This window comes from Carassius auratus, chromosome 41 (assembly GCF_003368295.1).
Source record: "Carassius auratus strain Wakin chromosome 41, ASM336829v1, whole genome shotgun sequence".
Classification (NCBI taxonomy): Eukaryota; Metazoa; Chordata; class Actinopteri; order Cypriniformes; family Cyprinidae; genus Carassius; species Carassius auratus.
The window spans coordinates 25,297,598-25,322,484 of NC_039283.1; the positions used below are offsets into that span (position 1 = coordinate 25,297,598).

General features: G+C 36.8%; 1 protein-coding gene across 1 annotated transcript; it reads right to left on the reverse strand.

The window, feature by feature from the left end:
• Window positions 1–286: 286 nt before the first annotated feature.
• Window positions 287–24,062, reverse strand: LOC113059390 (E3 ubiquitin-protein ligase znrf2-like). Its single transcript, XM_026227857.1, has 5 exons — window positions 23,352–24,062; window positions 10,529–10,624; window positions 2,047–2,152; window positions 1,887–1,969; window positions 287–1,051 (listed from the first exon to the last, which is right to left on the reverse strand). The coding sequence occupies exons 1-4, from the start codon at window positions 23,716–23,718 to the stop codon at window positions 1,912–1,914; spliced, it is 627 nt and encodes a 208-aa protein (XP_026083642.1). The 5' UTR covers window positions 23,719–24,062; the 3' UTR covers window positions 287–1,051; window positions 1,887–1,911.
• Between the last annotated feature and the right edge of the window lie 825 nt (window positions 24,063–24,887).

The following is a 24,887-nucleotide window of genomic DNA, read 5'->3' on the forward strand; positions in this document are numbered from 1 at the left end:
AAAAATCTAAATAAAAAAAATAAAATTTGGTAGTATTTATTTGGAAATTTGTAATGTATTTATTCACCAGTATAGTATTTTTTGTTCAGCCATTTAATTTATATAATAATAAAATATTGTGTGTGTGCATATATATATATATATATATATATATATATATATATATATATCGCCCCAGTGAATATCAATGTATCATTAAAATTGAATAGATTACTTATTTAAATTGCAATGTATTAGCTCATCATGGTAGTATTTGTAGCACTGCCATTAAAATAATTCAGATCTTAATAAAAATTAATTGCATTTTATTAATCTTCATTTTCTTCATGCAAAATATAATTTTGTTTTTTATTCTTCTGATTTTGACATGTTTTGATGAGAATCACTCCACATAGAGAGACAGAAGTCAGTGGTGTGTTGAATTAAGGCCCAGATTTGTCTCAACAAATAAAACGTGATGCAAAAGTGATCTTGAGACGGTGCAGACGTCACGTGAATCTTGATCCGAGACTCGAGATGCACGGGATATTTCACCATCCACGAAGCGAGAGACAGAGAAATAATGGCTCAGTATAGTTCAGGGGCGACCCGAATCAGGGCTCACGTCCCATCACATCCAGGCGTGTTTCTCCGAGTACACAGAGCCCCTTCCTCTGAAGAACATCCCAAACGCAGCCGTCGCTTCGGCTCTTGGAATCTGAAAATTAAGGCACTAAGAGACACAGTCCCATTGAACAGAACAATCAACCCGGTCGTCCGATATATAATCCACACAGTCAGCTGACCCTGAGTCCGGCCAATCAGAGACAGCCAATGAAATGAACTCCTGCTAGATCCTGATTGGACAACTGTGCGACGGAGGAGAGAATCTCGACACCTGTTGGGGTTTCCGATGGACTGCGATGAGGAAAGAGTTTCCCTGAAGGAGTTTTGGCACACTAGGGTTTATATAATGGCGACTACGTAGGGCCTTGCTACGAGAAGAGACCAAAGTCACAGAGTCTTTGAGAAGGAAGGAGTTCACATTGTGGTGCTTCTCACGACCAGGAGGCTAGAGACATGAAACAAAACATAATGATTAAAAGAGCATCAGCATGATTTAAAGCCAAAAACACTGATTTTAATGCAATGTTTTGAGATTTTGAGCCATTTGGCTTTCCATAATGTGCCATTTCGTATGAGTTGGAAAACATCTAAAATGCATATTTAAGTGTTTATTGCATCTTGCAAAATGAGTTTCTTTCCCCCCTCTTATATTCTGAAGGGTTCGTTCACATTATTCACCTGATTTTTAAACAAATTCATAAAAACATGTTGCAAATGTGTTTGTTTTCTGGCTGCTGACAGTATTTTCTGATTTGCACAGTGCTAAAAAAAAATAAAAAATAATACAAATCCAGGTTCTGGAAAAACCTTTAATGTGTCGACAAAATCAAACTGGAATCTTGAACCTGGATTTATCCAATGTTCAGATTCACCTTCTGGAAATATATGCAACATAGTGCACGTTTAATTAGATGATGCTTTGCTTGCATATTTAAATAAAACATTTCAGAAAAATCCTCATACAAAAAATGTTTGTGATTTGTAATCAACTCATCTGATATCTATTAGTTATTTTTTTCACCCTATTCAATTTCAGTGTATTTCCTTAAAATAATATGTGCATGCTGTAAGATAACATGACACTGTTTCAGCATATAGTAGCATGTTCGCATAATATCATGAAAATGACTCGTGCAATATGCATCTGCAATGCATTTAACCTGTGACATTATATTGAATGTTCTGTAACATGCTCATGAATCACGAACAATAAAGAGGACTTTAATTTTATAACTGTCAGTTTTTGATTTAAATGCACTTGCATTATTACCGTGTGTTACCTGTGCAAAGGTGAGAGAGGCGCTGCTAATCTGAAGGATGTTCAGGACACGATCGGTTCACTTCAAACCACTCGTCAATACAGCTGGAAGAGAAGCAGAGTTACTGCACGACACACACACACACACACACACACACACACACGTATGTTAGCAGCTTTACCCTTTGTGATAGATGCAGAGGCAGGGCAGGCGTGCGATGGTGTCTCCCTGCACCAGCTCCTCCAGACATATTGCACATTCTCCGGTGTCCTTCGCCAGGACGTCCTCTGAGAAAACAACCAAGAACAACCCAAATCAGCCATAGATTCGGAGCGCGGAAACAAAATCTGCAGAAGCTGCGGGTAATTCATGAATCAGGATCGTCAAAGAACGCACAAGATTTTTTCAGTCATGTGACACCCGAAAAAAAAAAAAAAATCAATTTCATAGCGTTAGTTGATAATTGAATTTTATAAATAAAGAGATAACTTAAGTTTTCAACAAATTATTGATTCATCATGCTAGCATCTGTTGCACTGACATTAAATGTATGCCGACTTTTCCTGTCTTTATTATTCTCAGCGATGATTTTAATTACTGGAATACAATGATTTTTAAAATTACATCAGCATAATTTAAGAGCAGTACAATGAATATCACAGCATAAATACTTTACAGTTAAGAGGAAAAACGTGTGTAATAGTCCTGAAAAATCTTCATCACATTCTCAATAAATGTATTATTTAAATAGATTTTTAATTGTAATGTATTTACTCATGGTAGTATATGTTGTACTATATAGACCTCAACTGAACCTGTAAATAAAATTAAAGTCACACTTGATAAACGCAGCATGGGTCTCATTCATGAAAACCCAAAATATGAATTAAAAAAGTAAATGATATAAACATAATATTTACACAGAATTCAACTTGTTTCCATGAATGAAAAAAGTATATTTTATGAATGAGCAGAAGGTGGCGCTGAAGATCTGTATTTGTGACCATCAGAAGAGCAGCTTCCTTTGATTGATTCCTGCTGTTTACAGAACAGAGTTCAACTCAAAAACTCATGCATTTCAGCATGCTACCAGATATTCAACTAGAAACATACTGTAGAAGAAAAACAGCTTCAGCCTCAGTGAAGTAACTGGATGCTGAAAAGTATTTGTATGAAAGTGGTTAAGAATATATATTTCAAAGGTGATTATAGATGATCAAGACAAAACTTTTCTGTAACATGCACTGAGAATTAAGTAAATAAGATCAAGTTTGATTTCATGCTGAAAAACAGCAAAGGGCTGATATCTTAAGATCAGTAAGTCAGCGGCCAGTGTTTGTTGGCAGAGTGAGGTGAACTGACACCTCCTTCTCCTACCCACAACACCCTAGCAACCACACAACACCCTAGCAACCACACAACACCCTAGCAACCACCCACAACACCCTAACAACCACATGACACCCTGACAACCACCCACAACACCCTAGCAACCACACAACACCCTAGCAACCACCCACAACACCCTAACAACCACATGACACCCTGACAACCACCCACAACACCCTAGCAACCACACAACACCCTAGCAACCACACAACACCCTGTAACCACCCACAACACCCTAGCAACCACACGACACCCTAGCAACCACACAACACCCTAGCAACCACCCACAACACCCTAACAACCACACAACACCCTAGCAACCACACGACACCCTAGCAACCACACAAGACCCTAGCAACCACCCACAACACCCTAACAACCACACGACACCCTAGCAACCACACGACACCCTAGCAACCACACAACACCCTAGCAACCACACAACACCCTAGCAACCACCCACAACACCCTAACAACCACACGACACCCTAGCAACCACACAACACCCTAGCAACCACACAACACCCTAGCAACCACCCACAACACCCTAACAACCACACGACACCCTGTAACCACCCACAACACCCTAGCAACCACACGACACCCTGTAACCACCCACAAAACACCCTGGCAACCACACAACATTACAACCAAAACACCCTAATGAGCACGTAATACCCTGAAAACCCACCACAACACCCTGATGACCACCTAACAAATAATTCTTAAATGTTTTTTTTTTTTTTTTTTTATATCGAATTCGGTTTTAATTGTTGAATTAAATGAACAAACAGACTCTGGCTCTTCATGCCATGCATGTTTTAAGACGCTGTACTAAGAAAAAAGTCTTCCAGCTGTATCTCAGATTTGGGGAAATTGACCAGCACAGGCTCTCTAATAAAAACAAATGCGAGATCTCTAACATGAACGGTGGTCATCTGCGCCTCAGTGCTGCTTTTCTAAATAAACAGAGCTCATCTATCAGGACAGTGACATTTACACACACCCTAAACTCTTAAAGGTGAAGCATGTGATTGGATGTTGTCTTTATAAAGATCTGTCTTGCATGCATTTCAGAAGAGATTTTAAACTGAATTCTGATGGCAGACTTTGAATCTTTGATAACGGAGCACAGAAATCTCAATATGAACTCAAGCAATGATCTGAGATCTATCTACTCTATGACTATTATTGATTCATTTGGATCTACATTTAGGTAAACTCGATGTAAATGGCACATGTAAAGTACAGAACTGCAGTATTGCTGTGATATTAAGGCTGTTCTGCTGAGTAATCTGAATGTCAGCGGGAACGTCGCTAAAGCTCAAGGCCGTGACATCTGCGACCCTGTTACATAATATCAGATGAAGCGTCCCGCTGCGGCCGGGTCACATGAGACGGCAGATAACAGCGGCGCGTGGACTCTGAGCGGCTGACCACATGTGAGCACTGGGAACACATGGAGAACAGCAAAACAAGAGCAGAGCGGGACTGACTGGGCCAATCAATCTCACCTTCCAGAACTAATCTGGCTCATGTTTCAGAATGATTATGATATTATTTTCTGTACAGTTTACAAGTATATATTTTAAATGCATGAGAGCATTCTGGGATGAAGCTCATGAAACCTGTCGTTAATGTGTCTGGGTCAGATTCTCTCAAAATCTAATGGGAAAGGGTAAAAAAATCCAAAAGAAAATGGGATCATTAAGACATTAGTTTCATAAAAATTAAGCATATTTACCAGCAAAATTCATTTTAAATGAAAATCTTTTATTCATTGTAGTGATGTCATATATATATAGAATTTGTAGATCATGGTAGTATTTGGTTTACTGTGTGTAAGCGTGTGTTTGCTTGTTTAAGTGTGTGTGTGTGTGTGTGTGTTAGTGTGCGCTTGTGTGTAACCGTGTATCTGTTTGTGTAATTGTGTGTGTAAACGTGTGTTTGTGCACGCGTATGTGTGTATATATATTTAAAGGGGGGTGAAATGTTATTTCATGCATACTGAGTTTTTTACACTGTTAAAGAGTTGGATTCCCATGCTAAACATGGACAAAGTTTCAAAAATTAAGTTGTACGTTTGAAAGAGTATTCTTGTTCCAAAAATTCTCCTTCCGGTTTGTCACAAGTTTCTGAAAGTTTTTTTCGAGTATGGCTCTGTGTGACGTTAGATGGAGCAGAATTTCCTTATATGTGTCCTGAGGCACTTCTGCCGGAAGAGCGCGCTCCCGTATAGCAGAGCACTGAGAGCACAACACACTTCACTGATCAGAGCCAGAGCGTCGACAAATGTCACAAAAGAAGTGTGTTTTTGGTTGCCAGGGCAAGACAACCCTGCACAGATTACCAAAAGAGAAACAGCATTAAGGGACCAGTGGATGGAGTTTATTTTTACAGAGCATCAACGGAGTTGTGCAAGTGTTTGTGTTTGTTCCCTGCATTTCGAAGATGCTTGCTTTACAAACAAGGCCCAGTTTGAGGCCGGATTTGCACATCGTTTATTTCTTAAGGATGATGCAATCCCAACGAAAAAGGGTCACGATTGTGTGTTGGAACCACATGCGGTGAGTAAAACTGCTTCAAATATCTCTGTGTTGTTAACTTAGCTATCAGCGCGTAAGCACATCAAGTAAACAACATGCAATGTTGTCATCACGCCTCCAGCCGCTCGTGTTTTTCCGGGAAAAATTGGTACAGACTATCTTTCTCTTATAAATATAATAAAAATAAGGACTTTCTGGAGTTATGAAGGATGCAGTACTACTCTATAGGTACTCAAGATTAACAGGATATTGAGTGAAAACGAGCATTTCACCCCCCCCTTTAAGTGTGTGTTTGTGTGTCTAAGCGTGTCTGTGTGTTTGTGTGTGTGTAAGCGTGTGTGTAAGTGTATTTGTGCACGCGTGTGTGTGTTTGTGTGTGTATTAGGGGTGGCACAGTTCACTGAAAAAAAAAAAACAGTTCTCCACATACGGTTCAGCACACGCTGGGACTGCGGTTCAACTTAAATCTGAAAAAGCACCTGTAAAATTGTTTGCTATAAATAGCACCTAAAACAAACAAGGTTCAGCTAATATATGATTCTGTTGATGGATGAGCATTCTGGATTCCCAGACATTACAACAACAGCGATGAGAAAAAAGAAAAGAAAAAACAAACCCTGGACAAACCCTGCACTCTTGCTCATTTAAGGTTTGTCAGATTAAACATTTAAGAGCCAGATGACGGCAGCTTGTGCGCAGTGAGAAGATTTATGCATGCGCTCATCCGAAGCACGCAAACCCGCGCCTCAGAAAGCACGCAAATATAAGCTCTCTCTGAAGTATTGTGTTTAAATGGACACATTCACACAACAATTATATCAAAATGCCCGTCTTGGTAAGTATCCTACAGCAGACAGAGCCGGCTGAGCTAGGCCTGCATTCTCTTAAAGTGACAGTCTTTATATTAATCCAACAGCAACAACAAACAAATCACTCACTGCTCGATTAAAAGTATACCGTAGTCTCTCCATAAACAGCACATACCCAACCACACCGAAACCGTGACTCTAAAACCGTCAAACAAACCGAACCGTGAAAAAGCCACCCCTAGCATGTATGTGTGTAATCGTGTGTGTGTGTGTGTGTGTGTGTGTGTGTGTGTGTGTGTGTGAGCAGGGCTCAGCTGTGGTGTCGTGACCTTCAGAGAGTGACAGGAACAAACAGAGCCATGGAGAACACCAGCAGAGACATGAACTGCTGCAAACACACACACACACACGCAAGCCAATCCATACCCTCCATACACATGGTTCAAGACACATCACACACACAATCAACAACATCCACATCAAGTTAAACCCATCTGGACCCCCTGGAAACATCGGTTCGTGAGGTTTATGTCTTGGTTTGTTGCTGACGGTGTAAACAGGCCTCGTTTAATCAAGACTCGCTGGTGACAGTGTCTCTCTTAACGTCCAATTCTCACCATCAACAAACGATTTGGCTAAAAAAACTCCTAATTTGCTGCTTATTAATAGTTAGTAAAGTAGTTGATTAGGGATGTAGCACTAATAAACTAGTTAATAATGAGAACTGGCCTCTATACTAAAGTGTTTACAAATATTTTAAATAATAATCATTGTAAAAGATTTCACGGTTCAATTAATAGCCTACATGTTTTTTTTTTTTTTCTCATTAATAAGTTGCTTTGAATAAAATCACCTGCTAAATGGATACATACTAATATAAATGCATTACATTCATGAGGAGAGTGATTTTTCGGGCCATTTTGTAAAGTTTAGTGACATTTAAATCCTCATTATTCATAAATGAGCCTGTAACACTCGAGACATCAGCACTGGTTCCTAAGAAACATTACTGCTTTCGCTCTAAATCTGATCAGCCTTTAAATAAGAGATAGAGAAGAGCAAGTAAAATCAACCCTCAGCATCGAGTCTGTTTTCTTTCTGTGGTCTGCATCTACGAGAAAGATGAGTATCGATTACTGCTCTCTCTCTCTATCTCTCTGTTCATCCGGAGCGCTTCATCTGCTGATAAACCTCATCCTCAAACGCAGCACGCAATCACACAAACATGTGACAAACCATCACTTTCTGATTAAACATCTGCGAGAAAACACACAGAAAACAGCCTGAATCTGCTCTTTCTGGAGCCTCCGAGGGACAAACACGTTTTTACTGAATAGAATTAATAAAAGCCAGTCACAAAATAACTACCAACACCCAGCTCTTTAAATATATAACTAACATTATCTGCATAAAAACAGGCTTGTATCATTGCAAAATGTAACTATATCATCGTCCAGCTGTAATAAATGTATCTAAATCTTGAAGATGTTACAATATTAACATTAACCACATTACATTTCTTTTTTGACTTTGAAATCAGTTAATTTGACTCGAAATTAAATAAAACACACTTATGTATGTAACTTAATCTTACATAAAACACTATTTTAGTAACCAAGTAGAAACAATGATGAACAGCAGCAGATAACAAAATATTTGGATGAAAATAAGATGCATAAATATATTATATAACCTATATTAAATTCTAAAAAGTTTGTGCATGAAATAATTTACTTAAAAAATATTAACATGTATAAATTATTTCTAACAAATTTTGTATTTATCATTTATATTAAAAGAAATGACCATTACTTTATATATACACTATGGATTTCCAAAAATAAGTAGATACATAAAAAAAAAAAAAAAAAACACGAGTAGAAACTGTGAAGAACAGCTACACTTGTGAATCGTTTAAAGGACCAAACGAACTGATTCAATCAAATGAATCATTTTCAACAGTGATAACTAACATTTAAAACTAAGAGCTTTTATAACTGTAGCATCTGTTGCATGAGATAATTTATGTTCACGCAATGCGGCTGAATCAGAATCTCCGTCAGCTGAAGGGTTAATTAAAGCTGAACAGAGCGTTATCCTCATGATAACTCAGAGTGGACTCTTATTGATTCGGCCCGGCTTCTCAGAGCCTGTTCTCCTGTCACACGGCGAGTGTTTGCACGCTGCCCCTTCATGCGGGTCACGGGACGAACAATGAACCGGACCACTTATTTATTATAAAGTCTCTTTAATGCACAATAATGGCTGGATCTTTTGGGGGTACTTTCTCAGCCAAAACTGATATGCAATTAATTGGTGATTAATTGAAACACTGAAACACTCAACAGCCCTAGTTAATGTATATTTGAAATAATTTTATGACTTTGTGAATCACCGAGTCGTCAGTGATTATTCTAAGGCTTGATTTTCCCATGGCAGGAGTCTTGTGTTGTTTTAGATCTGATTTTTCACTCTTTCGTCTCTGGGTTTGGCTCATTTCCCAGATGCACGCATGACTCTGTCCTGATGAGTTTATGGAAACTGACGACGCCTAAAAACAAGACAAGAGTAAATCATTCAGACTCACACTCATGTCTGAACAGATTCTGTACGACACCAGCTGGACCCTCAGAAACACAGAGAGGCTCGACTAAAATCATAACCAATATTGCACACACAATGCCACGTTTGCAGTTAAATAAATAAATAAATAAAAAACCTGCAGAGTAAAATAGTTTGGGCTTTACACACTGTATAGAGAGCCACAAAACCAATGAAATCTGCTCATAAATGTCACCGGAAGGGCAGATATGATTAAATGTTAAAATATTTACAATCATTTTGTCGTTGATATGAAATTAAGAAACATGGGTTTTAATTGCAATTAGAGAAATGTTAATTAGCTCATTAAGTTTCCTAAAGAGCATGTCATTAGATGAGTTTTCCACGTCTTGATAAATAGTAATAAATAATAATAATAATAATAATAATAATAATAATACCACTCTTTTAAGAGGAAAACCACAAATATAAATATTACTACTACCACCACCTTTTAGAGAAAATTAATTATTTTAATAATAATAATCACTTTTAGAGCAAATGCATAAATATAAATTCTACTAATAAAAATTACTTTTGAAGAAAATGCACATATTAATTTAATAATAATAATAAAAAATAGCATTTTTAGGTCCTTTAAAAGAAATGTACAAATATAATAATAAAATTATACAATAATAATAACTTAAGTTTTTGATTAAATGCTCAATGTACTATTTAATACTAACACTACTAATAAATCACATTAATTTTTGAAATAATACAATTAATAATAATCATCATTATTATAAATATCACTCTTAAGTCCTTTGAGGAAACCCACAAATATGATTTAATAAATAATAATAATAATAATAATATATAATTTCCTTTAGAGGAAATAAAAAAAAAACAAATAATGACTCTTTAAAGTTCTTCCACTGAAAAAGCACAAATTTACAAATAATAAAAAGCTGTGAAATATAGCGACATACTATCTTTACTGCGCAGACATACGTGACCTAGTATCAGACATGAGTAGCCTAGTGTGTGTGTGTGTGTGTGTGATTCAGCATGAGACGCGTTAATTACCTGAACTAACAAACACGGTAAACATTAAAGCTGCTACACACTCCATAAAACACAAACTCAGCACTTTCACTGCAGTGAACAACAAAGCTTTCATTCAGGCGACTAAATAAAGCTCATCGCTGCATGTGTCAGACGTTTGAATGTGAACGCATCACAACCAATCACTGATTCTGATTCTGAGAGCAGCCAATCACGGAGTCTCAACAGCTACACACTAACATGATGCCCTTCTGTCTTTACCTGGACACTCAAACACATCAGCACTGCACTCAACACAAACACTCACCGTTGTACGTCACTCGAGGTTTGGTCAAGCACATGACCAGATGAAGGTCCATTTCATCCGAAGAGATAAACTTGGAGCAGACGGGGCACTTGAAACCTGTGGAGACAAAATCAGGAAAACCACATGAGTCCAGGTCTGTGGAAGTCTTTTAAAGACGTCCAGTTTAGGGCCACAGCTTCAGCTTTTAATTACAGTAAAGAGCTCGTGGAACTCATTTCAACACCATAGCAAAAAATATTACAGCTACTTCAGCTATTTGAAAATAAAAACAATCAATTAAATGATTTCATTATTAATGTGAATAATATTAAGGAAATAATGCAATAACACATTAGCATGTCTCCAACAACAACAAAGAAAATCGCGTGACTACAAAAAAAAAAAAAAAAAAAAGTTTTCCAGAACAACAAGAGAAAAACATTTACTCTGACTTTTAAAAAAATATTTTGAATTAGATTATCAATTTAATTTCATTTGAAGTTTTAGTACTTTTGATGTGTTTATTTATTTATTTATTTTGCGGCTCCACAGTAATTACATTTTCTAAGATATTTTAGCATATTAACTTTAAATGATTATTATTATTATTTTTAGCAATATTAATATTAATTTAAATATTAAATATAAAGGACTGCACAATTAACTGAAATAATGCAAATATAATATTAATCATATTTATGCATCACTAAAAACATTATTATTCTCATCTCTAATGATTAAAAAATTAGTTTTATTTTGCCTTTTTTTATTTTACATTTTAATTGAATTTATTATCCATGGCTCCATTCAGTGTTATTATTATTAATAATAATACATAATAATAATCTGTTATTATTATTAGTGTTTTTATTAATAATTGTATTCATTAAAAAATATAAAAAGGGACTGCAGAATAAACTAAAATCTTTAATAATGATATCACATTAATCATATGCATTCAATTATTATTCATCACAATTTTTCATTCATCAAACTTTTTTATTTTGCCACGTTTATTTCACATTATTATTGCTATATTATAAATTTAAGTTAATTTTACTAATTAATTTTTTCATTTTTAATACTGAGATTTAATCAATCATATACATTAATAAATGATGATGATGATGATTATTATTATATTAATTATCTATTTTCCATCCAGTGTTATTATTATTTAAATTTTAAATGCCATAATGTTATATCCGGCATGCACACACACATCCAAGCTATAATTAGGCATAAAACACACTCGAAGGTCTCGTTATTTCCAGGAAACTGGTCTGGAAAAACTGGCTTGGCAATCTTCAACATGTGCAGGTGTTTCTCTGGGACGGACACAGCAGGAGCGCGATAAAGAGCTTAAAAGAGACACAACCAGTGTGTGTGTGTGTGTGTTAATCCTTCAGTAGATGCACTCACACACACACACACACACACACAAACTCATTTCTGAAATGCATGTGAAACCCTGCAGAAAAAGACGATCAGCTGAGTAACGTGAAGAGCAGCTCTGAACACAATGCACACACACACACACACACACTGTCTGGATGAACACACACAGTGATTTGATCCACTGGCAGCTGCAGCGGTGTGTGACCACCTCGTGACTGAATACACACTTCTTCATAAACGTGCCATTGAGGAACAGAACAGCTAACTGAGGACCTTACAGGATCTAAACACATCAGAACTTTGAAGCAATATCCAGAAAACTGTGCCTATTATGACAATGCATAAATACAGAATACCTGTTGTTTTACAAGGATTGGGGTTGATTTATAAAAAGAAAACTATGCAGTGTTTTTAAACTTTTAATTAGTTTCTGTACCTGAAATTGTTTAGCTGTATTTATTTATATTGCTAATTGATTTGTTTGTTCTAATTCACTTTAATCATTACTTTTTGGGAAACCCTGCATCAGCGAGTGATGTACAGCATGCAAAAACAATGCAAATAACAGAATCCAAATAGCCTAACAGACTAGATCATGCAACATGCAAGAGTGTGATCAAGATATGAACAGAGACGGTCAGTGTCCGACTTCTCAGAATAATACAAAAGTCAGTCAAAGATGTTTACCTGCGGCAGGTACACAAAGCTTTAAATACAGACCCAAGCACAGCAGAGACGTGACACCTGCTCGTTAACTCTCGTTACAGCCGATCCGGTGTTTAATGACTCCAGAAACTGTACAGCGGTCACTAAACACTGAGCAATATTTACTGAAAACGATCACCGCTGGAGGAGCCCTGAGAGACTCGCATCGACCCTGCTGATAAAACACCCATCAAACCACAACAATTACCATCAGATAACTCCAACAGAGAGGATGCAAAGCTGCAGAGAACAATCTAACTTCTGTTCATCTGTTTTCATCCAAGAACAACACGAGCCACGGAATATATACGTCTCTTCATTTACTGATTGAATTATGAGGCAAATTAACTCAGACAGCATTTACCAAAAACAAACAAACAAACAAACAAACAAGGCACGGATTTTGAATTTGATTTGAGTTGTAATGTATTTAGATTTTTTTTTTTATTAGAATTAAAAATGGAATAATGTTCAAATAATTTATGTAGCTTTAATAAAATATAAAAAAAATTCCAACAGAGTATTTCCAAGTGAATATAACCATTTTCCATTTTTACAAATTAGATGATATTACCAATGTTTGAACCTATTTAGCCATCTATACGAGGTAATTAATGTTAACTAAAACTCTAAACTTATTACGAAAAAAACCCTGAAAATTCTATTAAATTTAATTTAAATTAACAATTTTTTTTTTAAATATATTAAAAATATGTATAATTTTACTATTATACATGTATATCAATTATTTGCAAAATTGTGTATAATATATGGAATTATACTGATAAATATATTTAAAATAAATGTAATATATTTAAATAAAATAAATTGGAAAATAAATGGAATTCAACAGATTTTTTTTTTCCAAATTTTATTTAATTTAACATGCATTGTGGGTAACTGCTTCAAATTCTCGCACATGAATTAAAGAGCTTTTTTTTTTTTTTTTAGTATCCGTGTATATAGACAAAATTAATACCCATGACTCCTGAGGATATATTGACATCTTATGAAGCGAAACGATCGGTCTGTTAAAGAAACTGAACATTTATTACATTTTTTCCTGTAATTCATCATCAGCACTCAAAAACATCATATATTCTGGAACAAAACTTCAAGATTCAAATTTTTATTCATCGTCTACAAATATAAGCCAATAAAACAAATGATTTCTTCAACACATTGTCATAAAACTACAATGCAGCTTACACCAATATTCTGTGGTGGAGATATTCAGTCTGACAACACTCTTTTACAGCATTCAAAGAGACTTAAATGAGCTACACAAAGCTTCATATTGTCTACAGGTGTTCACACTCATGCATAATAAAGATCTATTGTTTTCTTACCTGCGTCTACAATAAAAAAATAATAATAATAGTAAGTCAAATTATGTTGAGACCAAAGTTGAAATGACATTAAATTTAAAAAAAAATTATGTTGGGGGGTACAACTTTATCTAAATTATAGTTAGATAAAAATTAGCAATTAATGCATTTTTTTAAATATTTTTTTTTAAATGTGATATTTTAAATTGCAGCAAAAGTCGGACACAATTATGTGTTCATATATTAATATGATAAATAAATAATATGAATTATAAATTGTAATAAAATATATTAATGATAGTAATAATTATTACTGCTACTACTACTACATAAAATATTTTCTTAAATGTTAAAAACAAAATTACCACTGAAAAACATCGCTGCAAAAAAAAAAAAAGCGTTTAAATGTTTTTATAATTTACAGACCATCCCTATAGCCATATCATCACAATTTCAGTTTCATTTAGCTTAACCATGCAGCCAATAACTAGTTAATGATTCCTAATATTTAACCATAACCATAAGTGTCATAAAAGTACTTCATTTGACTTTAAATGCGTCATAGGAACTGTGTTTGTGACACTTTTATTATGCTTTTAAGAGCTTTACAGTAAAAATGCACTTTCATACAGTTTCAGAAGCGATATGAGGGTTTACAGCCATTTCTCTTCCATCCAGAGAGTTTATAAGACCGAACTTCACCTGCATTCATCTGCAGTGTACCTGGAATTCAGAAGTGGTCTCAGGTGGGGAGGACTGACAAAATAAACCAACGGAGAGACCAATAAACACCGTGGAGAAAGAGGAAACGCACTTCTCTCTGTGCTCCTTGATGCATGAAATCAGGAACTGGGAACTTTTAGACTTTTTAAAAAGCTGAAGTGTGCAATTACCAAAATAATGACCGATTCCCCAAACACCCTCCACATCGATGATTGGTCGGTCCTATTGATAGCCCCGCCTCCAAACTCACCCCAAGCATCAGTTTCTTTTTATTTCAGGACTGAACTGAGAAACAAGTTTTTATATGCAGAAACCGAAATAAATCCAACACTACAAGAGTTCATCTTGGCAGCATCAGGTGTCTTTATTACAGCTTTAATCACACATCATCTGAGCAGGTTTCTCGCGCTCTCCGTGTGTGCGACTGACGTAATCAGGCTAAAATTAAAGCACTGAGACAATGACATGCACAGACAGCAGAAAGACAACAATAACCCAGGGTTAGGCCTGCGATTTCCCTTTAAACGCAGTGAGGAAACAGATCATGGATGAGTGTGAAGAGATCGGATCATTTCGCTGCTTATCCTGAATCTTATGGGCTTTCTAATGCATTTTAATAAACTCTCTCTGTATGTTTTTATGATAGTATATAAATCCCACACTGCATGAATTCAGTTGTTGTTTTAGGAGTCTAATAACTCAAGATTCAGAGTTTCTCAGAGCTGCTTTCTTTCAGAATCTCTTCTTCTGACTTTAGTAGCAAGAACGAACATGCATTGGAGTAAAAGTATAGATTTTAATGAGGAAAAACAGAGCAGTAAAAGTGAAAGTTGACAGAAATATTCAAACTGGAGTAAATACAGATTCTCCTGTAGTGTAAGTATAAAGTGAGTGGACCGCTGCTTCTAAATGCTGCAATGTTTCAAGAAAACAAGGTGACGATTTCTATGACAAACACACGTGTGAAGGTCTTCTGGGAGCGTTTAATCTGGACTGTGCCCAATAATCCCTCTGGAAACTGGATTTCAGCACAGAAACAGCCTCATGGAGCTCGTCTACATACTACAGTGAGTGTGAATGGATATATTCTGATATTTTACACTCTCATTGTCAGAAAACCTGTGCATCAGCGACACGTCTGAAGGAGTCCTATCTCCCGAGGGAACATCTATAATTCATAAAGCTGTCAGCACAGTCAAGCAGACGGATGGAGAATTAAACGGGTGTTTAGTGTAAAAAAGGTCAGCGGCATCCTACTGTAGTTTATGGTAAACATGCTACAATTTGACAAGGTGACACATAAACAGCATTAAGTGCAAGAATACCCACACACTTACAAATGACAACAAAAGTTTACTTTAAGAATATTTCGATAGTGGAAATTAAGTATGCAGATATTAGATACCTTAAAAAACCTTAATAAATAGTAAATAATTTTTTTTTTTTTTTTTTTACAAAAAGTGCAATGTAAGAGTAGAAAAAAAGAAAAATGCATAGACAGGCCTAGAAATCAATGTTGTTCCGCACAATATTTTTGTGAAAACTGACACATTTTATCTTTCAGGATTCACAGATTAATAGAAAGTTCAAAAAAGGTCAGCGTTTAGAAATATTTTAAAACATTATACATACATTTACTGGTCACTTTTGATTAATTTAATGCATCCATAAAATCTTTCCGATCACTAATTTTCTGAATGTGTATCTTTTTATATACAATACACCATGTTTTTATGCTTCATTGTCTAGTCCTAGACATGTATGAATACACACTTTGTATTCTGTGAATATAGAGATGGAAACACTGAGGAAGCAACAGTGTCAGCTATTCAAATGACCTGACAGACAGACAGCAGGTTAGTGATCCACACTTCCTGTTTATAGCTTAGACAGGAAGACACCGTGTGACCAGCAGCACAGAAAACCAACCAACTTCAGTTTGCTTTTTAAAGCAACATTTAGAGTCGTTCATTCTGAAATCAGTCCGAAATCGAACCCAACTCAGACAGGACAAATTTACTTGACCTGCTTTCGATCTCCAACAAATGAACCAACCTGATAAAAAAAACACTAGCAGTTCACTGGAGTTCAAGGATCTCCTGGACACAGATGCAGATGAGATGATTATTCAGCAATCAGGAGGTGCTCGAATCTAACACAAAAGGGTGCAATTTGACTAAATTCAAGATAACTTTATAAATCATGAATCAAAACCTTGTTAAGAAGTGCTTTCGCATATTGCACATAGAATCCAATTTTTCTGCATGCACCGAATTTATTGGACGACCTGCTAAATCTGCTGAAATAAGCAGTATAGAGACTTTTTTAACCATCCCATTTGTTAATCGGAGCATGCATAGTTATTTTGAATCATTACGGCATTCAGCCAATAATATCCTGTAAATCTGTAGATGATTTGGTGCGTGCAATGCCAAGGTCATGGGTTTGATTCCCAAGAAATGCATGAAGTAATAAAACCCAATCTTTGTATGCAATGCAAGATGCTTTGGATAAAAGCGTCTGCCAAATGCATAAGTGTGAATGTAAATAATTTCAAGGTTTTATGAATGTATGAGACATTTAAATGGAGTACGGTGCCGTGTATCGGTCGTCTGCTTGCAGAGATAATCACACGACTTATAAGATTACATTCCTGCCGTTATGATGCTGAGATGATCTAACCGCTCATGCATTCATGACTGACAGTCTCGCTCAATAGCGTTCATCTAACCACACGACTACGAGGATTTCAACTCTGTAAAGGCCTGGAGGAGCAAATCAAACAATCCTTATAAGAACAATAGACATTGTGCAAGAACACAATGTGGTGCGTTACAAAAGATACGGCATTAAAAAAAAAAACGGATGTTGAAATGGATCATGAGCAGCTCTTCCTGTAAATGACAAGTCTAATTAAAGCTGCAAGTCTTTGCCAACATTTTCATTTCTGAAAACTGACTCGGTCCTCACTTTCAGGCCATTCAAAGTGTGCAGGAGTTTGTTTCTTCATCAGATCTGGAGAAATGTAGCATTGCTTCACTTGCTCTGCAGTGAATGGGTGCCGTCAGAATGAGAGTCTGATAAAAACATCCCAATAATCCACAGCACTCCAGTCCATCAGTGAACATCTGGAGAAGACAAAACCTGAAACACATCCAGCATTAAGATGATTTTAACTCAAACACACAGAGTCTATAATCCAGAATAACACTTCCTCCAGTGAAAAAGTGTTCTGGTCTGAATCAGGAGAGAAATCTGCACAGATCAAGCAGCGTTTAAACATCTCTAAACTAATATGTGATGCACTTTTTCACTGGAGGAAGTGTTATTATGGATTATAGACTCTATCTGTTTGAGTTTAAATCATCTTATTAATGCTGGATGTGTTTCAGGTTTTGTCTTCTCCAGATGTTCACTGATGGACTTCAGCAGATCAGACGTAAAACAGGAATCCTTTCTTTGCCACAGCTTGAAATCATAAGCCTCTATAACAGCAACATTCATGCACAAATACTCCAGCTACTTTATTTGCTCGTCCATAAAAATAAACTTGAAATGATTTTCACTAGTGACTAAATATTTATATAAATATCAGTGTCTAGAGGTCATGCAAACATTGTGAGGGCTCATATATCCATAGCAGAAACACATGCATTCAGCTGCTTTCCCATGAGCATCTCCTCTTGAGAATAAACCGATCCATACGATCTGTTCTGCATCTGATTATAATGTGTCCTCTTCCCGTTTATGCCCAGAGGGAACCGGCTGCTCGTCATATCAAGCTGGTTCAACTCCACAACGATTTTCTGCAGGACTTTTAACATGGACTTTAATAAAGAAGAGGCGGAAAATGACATGAGGGTTCATAAATAAATAAAGCATTTATTTTTGGAAAAATCAATCCTTTAATCCTCGTCCGACTAAACCTTGGGGCTCAAATGCTGACGAGCAATATTAGGCTAGAGAAAGCACGGCTCATTGACCTTTTCCTCGAGCAAATCGTTTTCAGCCTGCCCTGAATAAAGCATCTAATATATGACTCCATACATACGAGAGTCTCAAAAGAGCTTCATCTGCGAGCGGTTTCTTCAAAACTTTCCAAGCTTTTCAAATACCTTCAGGAGCGTGTGGAGTCAGTCATGCCTCGGCACGAGATGCAGAGTGATCAGCACATGTTAAAACAAGCCTGTGACGAGACCCTCTGTGACTGAATATGAAGCAGTGCTGGAGCTGGGTCATGAAGCGAAGGCTTGTGACTGAATTAGAGATCTCAACATTCAACATTTTTGGGTCACATTTGTGTGGGTCCCATTTCACCCCAAGAAAAAAAACCTCAAATTACATTAGCATTTATGCATTTGGCAGATGCTTTTGCAAGAAACTTGCATTAAAATATATAGGCAACATTATGTCCAAAAAAAAAAAAAAAAAAAAAAAAAAAAAAAATTATATATATATATATTTATATATATATATATATATAATATTTTTTTTGTTTGTTTTTTTGACCAATACAGCAAAACGTTTCCAGAATTATGTAACGTAAAAAGTCAAACATCCAGATACTTTACAGTAATCAAGTCCAGTTTATTTGCACAACACAATGTTTCAAAGCAGCTTTACAGAAAATTATATCAATGTTGATGATATCTTAATATCTTCATGCCTTTAGTCACATTTTTCAGATCAGAGCTAGACGACAATATAGTTTATGGTTTATATTTTGCAATGATAAAAGCAACCAAGCAGCTGAAATTTACAATATAGCATATAATCACTTTAAATGAGTGTTTGTGATGATGCCATCCTTAAAAATATTCTTGTTTGCCGTTACCCGACCGACCCTGTCAATTTAGGACCGACTCAAATTATTTTTATTTTTTTGCTTTTAGTCCGACCGACTTGCCGATTGTAAATTTGGGTTAAGACAGACCAATTTTTTTTTTACTCTTCAAACAACTAATACAAAAGCAATAAAGTAATATTAATTATATTTTACTAAGTATTGTAAATATATCAATTGCCTAGGCCTACATACAAACGAAGATCCCGTTCTTCCTTTAAACCTTTACTCTTTTCTCCTGTCTAGTCTAAAACTTTGAAAATCTATTGCATGAATCGATTGGACCAACCAACACAAGGTTAGAAAACGAAAATAGGAAATGATTTTAACGGCAACTTCTTTTAGTCATAAAAGATCATCAGAATTGTAAACGGTTTGCCTTTATTTGTGTACATTCACATTAAAAACAGATCTCGGTGTGTAAAATAAGCCTAAAGAACAATAGGATGCCGCTGGTTTCTTTTTGTGCAGCACAAAAACTTTTGTTCTTTGTCTTAATTTATTAAGTAGAAATATATTACTCGAGAAATATATTTTACTATGTAAATACATATATAGGCTATATACACCAAAGCCTAGATTAATTACATGTAAAGTTAACAAATGTTAGTATTTTTAATTCAATTCTAATTTTAAATAGCTAATCTTGTCGGTTAACGGTTAATTATTAAGTAACGAGCGTCAGTTGTCGGTAAGGAAAAATAACCGAAATGACCATCCCTAACAACAATATTAACTTACACAAAGCTGCATTCAAACAGCATGTCATAAGTGAATGCGTTGGCTCTTTGGACGTCTGCGATGGTCTGAATTCAGATGTAGTCCAGAAACAAAACCATGCAATGAAGACATGCGTGCTTTAATGAGTCTCTCCATCAGAACAGTCTGCTGTGCTGTGCATAGAGTCATTTACATTAAGTAAATACCGATCGACGATTAGTCAGCTAGTAAAATGAGTAGGCTAGTCCTGGAAGCCTTAACATTTCAGCTGCTGTAAATATGCCAACCTCAAAAACACAACAGCAGCGATCATTCACCAGCTTGTGGGCCAAGCCGTTCCGGTTAAGAGAGCCACACAAAGCCTGTCGAGTCAAAGTCAAGGCAGAGAAACACAGAGAGCAAAGAGCAGCCACAACAAACACTTCCTGATCTATTTAACACGAGAGTGAAGCGGGAGGAAACTAAGCACTGTGTTTAATATACACACGGCTCGGCTCGGCTCGCTCCGCATGCTTGTGTTCACGTGTGATTTACTAACGGTGGACAGAACAGGGATCACGTGTCCGGCGGCCTGAGCTCATGCAGCGATGCTGAACCCAGCTGCTGGATCGGCTTTCATCGCTGGTTTGTGGTTAGCGAATAACACGAGGAGATCATTATGACAACATGAAGTTAAAACTAACCTTAATTAATAGTCTTAAAGTTTCTGCAGTTATTGTGCTTAATTCATCTGTGCACAGTTGACTGGAAAGTTTTTGGTGCAATGCCAGCACACGATGCATTACAAATATGGTTATTATTATTTCTTTATACATACACTTTATTGTTTATATTTTTTTCTTTTTGCTCATGCATGTTCAGACATTAAAATTAAACAGAAATTTACAGACATTAAGGGTCCCACGGCCACCACTGAATGCAAAAAAATTCATAGTTCAAATTCATAGTTGAAATTTTCACTGCAATGCATGAATTAAACATTGAAAATTCAGTTTTCATTTGTGTTAATAGCCGTGCATGCACATCATGATTAAAATCTTAAGAAATGAAATGCATTCACTACAAATGACACTCCTCTCTGATATCAACTCATTAAGAGTGTTTCCAAGATCTCTTTCACGTCGATCAACACGGTCACATGCAGAACTACACTGGTATTTCCATACAGTTCTAAATATTCTTTTCAAAGTCACAGCAATTTAAAGATGATGTTCAAACAGCGGTGATCTGAAGAGATGAAGCACTTTAATACTTTAGTTTTTTACGTTTACGAGTCTGTTAAAGACAGGATTCACCTGTGTATTTCAATAACGGAAAGTGAACTTAAGTCTCGTTTCCCTTCTTGATCTTATCCACAGAAGCTTAAAAGTCATACTTAGCCATTCCAACGATGTTTAAAGATTAACTTCAATCACCAGCGAGAGCCTGTTACAGAATTAAAGTTCAATCCAGGCCACAACGGCTCAGAAACGGACTTGAATATTTCAGACTCCGTGAACAGCCAAAATTACACTAACATCAGCAGTTATCACATTAAATCTGTCAGGCCATATTTCACCCCAACATAAGAGAAAAATAAAGTATACTTAAAGAAATTAAAGGGTTTGATTGACAGGTAATGCATGAACTGATCAAACTTTATGAATGCATGCATTTTTGGTATGCATAAATACAAAGCATCTGCCAATTGCATGAATAAAAACAATGTAATTGGTCTCGGTGTAATCCTATAATACACATGGGTGATTTTCACTGCTGAGAAAAGAAAATGGAAATCTGACTGGATAATATCCTCACTGGAGGAAGTGTTATTATAGATTATGTGTTTGAGTTAAAATCATCTTAATGCTGGATGTGTTTCAGGTTTTGTCTTCTCCAGATGTTCACTGATGGACTGGAGTGCTGTGGATTATTGGGATGTTTTTATCAGACTCTCATTCTGACGGCACCCATTCACTGCAGAGCAAGTGAAGCAATGCCACATTTCTCCAGATCTGACGAAGAAACAAACTCATCCTAACCTCAGATGACCGGAAGGTGAGTCTTCAGAAAATGTACATTTTAGGTGAACTATTCCTTTAAAGCAGTACAACAAATCAACAACTCTGCTTGACAGAGAATGTTACATCAAATTTGCACAATACATTGGTCCCAAAAATAAGCTTAATTTTCTTATTTCTTCAGATTTTGGGGTGAAATGTGACCGGAACCTGTTCTTGAGAGGTTCATGAGATTCAAGCCAGTTAAACCACATGACACCCATGTTTATGAAACATCAGATTACGGAGCAGTTTCTCAGAAAAACGACAACAAAAAGAGCCACATAAAGACTGAAGCTCTCGGAAATAACCATCTCTCACACGCAACTCTACACCTGATCAGAGAGCTTCCCAACCACAACCTGTTGCAATCTCTCACCACCGCTGCACCATCAGGGTCACATGCATTAGTCAAAAAACCTGCAAAGCTGCACCAGTTCAGAGAAGATCTTCCAAGGGCTCATCACATCCTTCTACAAACCCACCAGATCACTTCAACCCCAAATAAACCAAAACATGGTCTTTCTTCACTCTAACTTGGTCGGTTTAACCTAATAAACGGTGACGTGACCTAGTGGTTAAAAATCTGTGACAAGTTGACTCCGCCTATTAAAAAAAAAAAAAAAAAAAAAAAAAAAAAGAGCAATGCTTTAAAGCTGCTATAGGAAAAGGTGTACAGCAAACAAGCTAAACCCCCCCCCCCCCCCAGAATTATGTGTTTATAAACTGGTTAATGACACTGAAATGAGTAGATGGGAGGTGAACTAACGCGAAAACCTTTCCTAAACTTTCTAAACAAAAAATTTAAAAAGACCAAACTCCACAATGTTGATTCAGTCACTATTACCCTTGATCTCATGACATAAAGTGGTTAGTTTACAAATAACAATCATGAGATTGACACTCAACCTACTTGGATATACATAAGTGCATGGATATTGATATTAAAATGTTGAAGTGAAACTGTATGTGCATGAAATACGTCAACTATGTAAATAGACAAGATTAAACACACAGATTAAATATAGCATATGAACAAATAACGCGGTAAAGATCTCAGGTGAACTAACGTTAGATCAAACTCTTACCTCCGAAGAGATGAGGCGACAGGTGTGCAGGTAAAGATCCGATCACGAGTCTCGGAGCGCCGGTGGACCGCTCGGTCTCCTCCGGTGTGCTGTTACCGGACTCCTGAGGACTGTACGCTCCCGAGCTCGGTATAGTGATGCTCGACTGGGGTCGCGCGCCCAGGCCACCGGAACGCGTCCTGGAGCCGGTGTAGTGCGCGGTCGTCGTCGTTGAGGAAGACGACGATGAAGATGTAGCACCTGAGGCGCCGTGCGCGTGATACCGCATCGCCATAACCGCCGTCCTGCCGTTACTCGTCGGGAGATCGGAGCCCGAGTACGCTCGTGTGCGGCCGTTGGCAGCGGGACTGCTCTGTTTGGCCCCCATGCCAACCGACACTTCCCTCTGATTTTTAACGATTAAAAACAAACAAACACACAAACAAACAGTTAAACACACGCACACTGACAGCGAGCGAACGGGAAGCGTCGACCGTTACATCTGACGTCACGCGCGTGTCAGCGAAACTTTTTTTGAAAGGGGGTTTAAATCGCGCTCGCGCGTGGAGTCGCGGGTTCCCGCGCTCGTTTCTGCCTCCCGCGCTGCAGTTTCCAAACTAACATCCTCGGGGCCATGTCGTGGAGCTCTGACGCGACGTTCTCCTCGTAAACCGCGCGCTGAAAGCTGCTGTGCCCGCTGCGGGAGCTCATAACCAGGGTTGCCAGGTTTTCACAACAAAGCCCGCTCAGCTGATGCTTGGGGGAGGGTGATTTCACCGGTACAAATCGCGTTCCGGCGGGTAAAATGCACTTTTTTTTCGTTTTGGATGGGTTTCCCCTGATAAAATTCGCATTCACGTTATTGTTATTAAACAGTATGTTATTAAAACAACTGGCGGCGACAGTGTTAAAGTAGTCAATTTCCGCGGACATGGCAACACCGGTTATTACGCAAACTCAACGTGTTTAACTGCTGCGTGCAGAGTGCGAAAGCGAGTCGGGGGCGGGGCTGGCCGGTGACGTCATACTCCCGGTAAATAGACCCTGGCAAGCGTGCTTGTCAGCTGTTGTTGTTGTGGTTAATGACACATTTAAAATTAAATGTAAATATAAAGCGGACACAGCTGCATTTGTGTTGTCATAAACCTATTTTCTGATTGCATATTATTTTATCACAAACACTATTATCAATGCACACAATAAAATAAAAATAACGGTGTAATAATTTGTAATATATATATATATATATATATATATATATATATATATATATATATATATATATATATATTGTAATATATTAAAATATATATATATATTGTAATATATTAAAATATATATATATTGATGAAGCATTATTAATACAGAGCAGGATCATTTGATTTGAACCCAGTTATGATCACATCTGCTTCACTGTTTATCTGTCGGTGCATCTGTTGTCTTATTATTGTCTCGAGCACAAAGAAAACACACAGCACTCGTCGAGCACGTGACATAAACACCGTGAACTTTTCCATTCTGTCTTTCTGCTCGGCATTCCTGCAGGAATATGTGGAG